General features: G+C 44.7%; 1 protein-coding gene across 1 annotated transcript in view; it reads right to left on the reverse strand.

Moving 5' to 3' along the window:
* Nucleotides 1-2944: 2944 nt before the first annotated feature.
* LOC101996958 (cytochrome P450 2B2-like) overlaps nucleotides 2945-5721 on the reverse strand; it is a 27959-nt gene continuing 25182 nt past the window's right edge. Inside the window, exon 11 of the mRNA XM_013354848.2 lies at nucleotides 2945-2976. Within this exon, the coding sequence (XP_013210302.1) occupies nucleotides 2945-2976 (32 nt within the window). The remainder of the gene's footprint in view (nucleotides 2977-5721) is intronic.

Consider the following 5721-nt stretch of genomic DNA (forward strand, 5'->3'; position numbering starts at 1 on the left):
TCTATGCTCAATAACAGCATGAAGTCCTCAGGACACACAGTCCTAGGGCTTTGCTTCTCCAAGGCTCACCCAGCCAGTTAATACTGACTGCCGAAAGAAAGAAAGAAAGAAAGAAAGAAAAAAAGAAAGAAAGAAAGAAAAAAGAAAGAAAGAAAGAAAGAAACTGAAAAAGGATTACCAAACCACTGGGTAATGGTGCACTCCTTTGATCCCAGCATCCAGGAGGCAGAGATTGGTGGATCTCTATAAGTTTGAGTCCAGCCTGCAAAGCACAATTAATAAAACCTCAGAGACTGAAACTGGGGTTCAACTTGAAGATCTAAAAAGCAAAGCAGCCAGCCACTGACTCTTACCTCGACCTCAATCTGAAATGCTGATCTTGTCTCCAGAGATCTCAGAATGAGACCTGTCTCCTCCCTTGTTATAATCCTTACTACTTCTGGGATTAAAGGCATGTCCCACTACTGCCAGGTTGCTATGGCAAACTAAAATGTTTACTGTGATTAAAGGTGCGTGTTATTACTGCCTGGTCTGAAGGCTGGCCAGTGTGGCTGCTTTATTTTTCTGATCCTCAGGAAGTTTTATTTATTAAAACACAAGTGAAATGCCACTACAAGCCTGGTCAACAGAGGGAGTTCCAAGATAGCCAGAGTTACACAGAGAAATCCTGTCTTCAAACACAAAAAAGAAAGGAAGAAAAGAAAGAGGATGAGAAGAAGAAGAATTAATAAAATGTTGAGGGGGCTGGTGAGAGGGCTCAGCAGATAAAACACCAGCTGTGCAAACCTGATGGCCTGAGTTCAGTCCCAAGAGTCCATGCTGCACAGCTGTTCTCTGATCTCCACAAGCTTGTCCCCACCCAGCATACACACACAAATAAAATGGAGAGGGAAGCCAGGTATGATGGATCCCACCAGTAATTGTAGTAATCGGAGCGGCGGGGCTGCGTCCCCAGCACCCCGCTGCCCGCAAGGCTAGCTTTACCTGAAATAATTACACGGACACTGTATTCATTTAATCACTGCTTGGCCATTTCTATCTAGCCTCTTCTAGGCTAACTCTCGCACCTGGACTAGCCCATCTCTAATAATCTGCTGTAGCCCACGAGCCGGCTTACCAGGAATGATCTTAACCTGCGTCTGTCTGGAGTGGGACAATCATGGTGACTCCTTGACTCAGCTTCTTTCTCCCAGAATTCTGTTCTGTTTACTCCACCCACCTAAGGGTTGGCCTATTAAGGGGCCTAGGCAGTTTCTTTATTAATAAGAAATCACTCCCACATCAAGTAATCCCAGTAAGTGAGAGGCTAATGCAGGAGTGGTTCCAAGGGTAGCCCTGGAGCTCAGATCCAACTCATCCCAGCAGCAGTAAGGGAATGCCTGTTTGCCCAGAGGTCTTCTGGGGGATACATCCATCAGCAGTCATCTACAGGGAGCAAGCCATGTTCCCACTGTGGATTTTGAAATGTCCCTGTATGCAATGCCAGCCCCTATCCTGTGGTACTGCAGAAACAGTCCTGCCGTCCTGACCACCCAGGATCTTGAGAGAGAAATTCCCTCTGTGCCACCATTAACAGGCTTCCTAGCTGTTGTGGGATATTTTGGTCTCATTCTGATATTCCAAAGACTGTCAATACATTTGGAAGGTAAGATGTGTTTATGGAAGTCTAGGGATGTGAACTTGGGCAAACCAGATCCAGAAATGCAGTCTCAGACTTCTGTAAACAAACAATGCATTTTCCTTGAGAAAAAGATGAATTTTGTTTATTTTTTCATATGGAGTTTCATGTATTCCAGGCTGGCCTCCATGTAAATAACTAAGGATAACCTTGAACTCATGAACATCTGCCACAACCTTCCAAATTATAGGAAAAAAACTTGCCCCAGCACAATCCCTTTATGTGATTCCATGGCTCAGACCCAGGGCTCCATGCAGCTGTGCACACACTTTTCCATCTGAGCATGACTTAGCAATTTCCTTTTCCTCAGTCACTATGGATGCTACTGGTTACCCACTGAGTGATACCACACTCAGAAGCATACAGAGAATGATATAATCTCTATTTCTCTGGAATTCTGACCTCTGAGGATTTTCTTGCCTCTATGCTCTAGACCACTGGTCTCTTCCCAGAATCCACCCACACTGATTCCTGGCCCATGAAAGAATCTCTGACCTTAGATATAGAAAGAACTGATGATAGCGAATCTTTCACTCAGTGAACTTAGTGAATGTACAAATTTGGGATCCTAGAAATTAAAGAGCTCACCAAAAATCATGGAGCAGATGCCATTTGGCCATGGCACAGAGAAAAATGACTGGATTCAGAAAAGGCCCTGGGAACAAGAGGTACATTATGAGGTCCAGGTGTCACCTATAATATTCCTGTCTGACTCTCACATGATTGGTACCATTCCTAGTTTGCCTGTATCTGATGGAGGAGGGTCATCTTTCTATCTGTTGTTTCATTGGTTAAGTAATAAAGAAACTGCTTGGCCCTCTGATAGGGTAGAATTTACATAGGCAGAGTAAACAGAACAGAATTCTGGGAGAAAGAAGCTGAGTCAGTGAGTCGCCATGATTCTCCTGCTCCAGACAGACGCAGGTTAAGATCTTCCCTGGTAAGCCACCTCGTGGGCTACACAGAATATTAGAAATGGGTTAGATCAATATGTAAGAGCTAGCCAATAAGAGGCTAGAACTAATGGGCCAGGCAGTGTTTAAAAGAATACAGTTTCCATGTAATTATTTCGGGTAAAGCTAGCCGGGTGGAAGCGGCCCACCACCCTTATTACAACATGTATCTGAAACTGTGCTGTGTCAATTATTCTCCAGTCATCTGCCATGGTGTGATTCCTTGTGCATCTGTGTCTCTCTGGTCTAAACTCTGACTCTCTTGTTGAGAGTCTGTCCTCCCTTCATGCCCTTTGTCTTAGTTACTCTTCCATTACACTGCTAAGACACCATGACCAGCACAGCCTAGAAGAAAAAGGATTCATTAGGGCTTATAGTTTCAGAGGTGAGGCCATGACCATCATGTTCACGATCCTGAAAGCAGGTGGACAGTCATGGTGCTGAAGCAGTAGCTGAGAGCTTACATCTCATCTGTGTAGGAGGTAGACAGAGCGCTATCTGGGAAAGGCATGGGCTTTCCCAGATGGTTTGGAAACCCCAAACCATCCCTAGTGACAGATCTCCTCCAACAAAACTACACCTCCTAACCTGTCCCAAACATTTCTACCAACTGGAGACCAGGTATTCAAAGATCTGAGCCATGCAGGTTATTCTCATTCAAACCACCACACCCTGTTATTCTCACATCCATCTGTCCTCCCCACCAAGACATTTGTGTCTCTGTTGACTCTTTCTAGTATCCCATATTTCAGTTCTGTATTTTTTTTCTGTGAAATTTCTATCTCAAAATGTATCCTTGGATCTTTAGTTTTTCATCCTCGGTCCTGTCTCAAACCCCTGAATTGGTCTCTACACCACTCTATCAGAATCTTTAGCACCCACACTCTCCATCTATGTATCTCTATTGTGTTGACTTCCTGCACAGACCTCTGGATCTCAGGCCAGGATTTCTAAAACTTCACCACCAGACCCTAAACCTCCACTCTGATTCCATCCTTCTGGCTGCATTTTCTGGTACAAAGTCCTTTGTGGAAGTCAGACAGAATGCCTTGAGGAATTTTCAAGTCTACTCTTTGGCCAAAAAAAAAAAAAAACTAATAAAAATATCATGTCTAAGAGTGGTATTGGGTGGGAACTTCCCTTCCCCTACTCTAAGAACCATTCCTTACTTACCACATCCTGGAAGATGGATCAATGATGGCCATGAGCCCCTGTCCAGAAGAAGCCTCAACTGACCCATTAGGGCCTCACAAATCATCACATGTCCACCCAGGGCTAGAATAGACTGAGGCCCATGTAAGCTGTGACCGTATCTCCATATTTCCCCTCAGCTGCAGAATCAAGGCCCAGACCTCACAAGCTGACCAGTGATGGGTCCTTCCTCTCACTGGATCACACTCCCCAGTGTCTGGTCTCATCAGGAAAGAACTCAATCTTTAGCTCTGTGGTCACTTTCCTGAGTGCTCTGATCCCAGCTTTTCTGAGGACCTTCCAGCTTTGGGCTTTATGAGTTTCACAGATTCCACACATGAAATGCTATTCTCCATGATGGAGAACACAGTATGTCTACAAATCTCCCCAAGTTTCTACTAGAACCCATCTCCCTACCTGCCTTCCCTCTGTTCCTTCTCAATAGAATTCTAGAAGCTTCTCTAGTGCCACACTATGACTAGAAGAAGAACATTCCCAACCTGATCTGGAGATGCCTGTTGAGCCATCTACTTGCAACCCTTCGCTGCCTGTGAGCACCACTTCCTTCTTTCCACCTCCTGCCTCCTCACCCTGACCTCCAGCACATCTCACCCCTTGGAAGGATTTAAGTAAGCTCATGAGGTCTGTTTGAAAATGTTTTCCAGCAAAGGAAGAAGTCATTGTCCTGAGAGGGACAGCCCTTGAGCTGGAAACACCCCAGGCCCAGCCTGGCAAGATTCAGAAGACAGAACACCATGGTCCTCCCTTGGCATGCTTCACATTCCCCTGTTGTTCTTGATGGGTTGGCTGCTGTTTGTTGTCCTATTTCTGTTGTTGGTGGAGGAGGGTGTGCCAGGAATCTCCCTTGGCAAAATCCTGGTAACTCTCCCTAGGCTACAGGGACTTTGGTGAGACAAATGGAAATTTAGTTTCTCAGAGGTGATTTGAAAGCTGCCTTTTGTTTGGCCAGTGGTTACTCAGAGACATCTTCCTAGTTGATGATGTTAAATAAATGACATTTTCATAAGCACCTGCTTGTCTCAGCAGTGTGGTGTGTAGAAGCTCATTTTCAGGGGACACCACTCAAAGTGCGGCTCCCAGACAATTCTGTCAGAAGGTGGCAAGACAGCAAACACAGATGACTTAGAGAACTGGTATCAACTTGCACACTTTGGGGAGAAGAATTTACTGTGATCATCTGAGGAGAGTGACAGAGATCAGATAAACAAGTTTGGGCTGCACATTGGTTGGGCAAGTTTAAAGAGTGACTTATTGTGTCACTTTATCAAGTGGTTAATTTACTTACTGGTTATTCTTCCACTGTATTTATTAAACACCTGACATCAGCCACCTGCTCTTCAGGTTTTCACAGTAGAGCAGGGAACAAGGCAATAGGTTGTCCCTTCACAAACCTGTCATGAATATGATAAAGTTTGCAGCAAGTAGCCTTTCTGAGAAAATCTTAGTTAACAGATAATCAAGAGGTTGCATGTAAGAATAGCCAGGAGGTCAGGGGACTGGGCACTGTCATGGCTGCTCTTGAGGGCTAACTTGACTGTATCAGGTATCAACTAAAACCCAGGCTGCTGGAATCCTGTGAGGAATTTTCTATTAAATTATTAGAAGCAGGAAGACCCACCCTAAATCTGAAGCACATGTTCTGCTGGCAGAACACATGAAAGAAGCTGTTGCATTTTTGCTGAGAAAAATCACAATAAAAGCCCTTGGATGATGTGACCTTGTCTGCAAAGCACAGGGACTCAGAATATACTGTGTGAAATAAAAGACACCAGACACCAAAGATCACAGTTATGTGCTTCTGCTTACATGAACTACACACATTAGGCAAGTCCACAGACAGAGAATTCAGACCCTATGCAGAGTCCATTTATTGCAGCC

The sequence above is a fragment of the Microtus ochrogaster genome, unplaced genomic scaffold (genome assembly GCF_000317375.1).
Source record: "Microtus ochrogaster isolate Prairie Vole_2 unplaced genomic scaffold, MicOch1.0 UNK74, whole genome shotgun sequence".
Lineage (NCBI taxonomy): Eukaryota > Metazoa > Chordata > Mammalia > Rodentia > Cricetidae > Microtus > Microtus ochrogaster.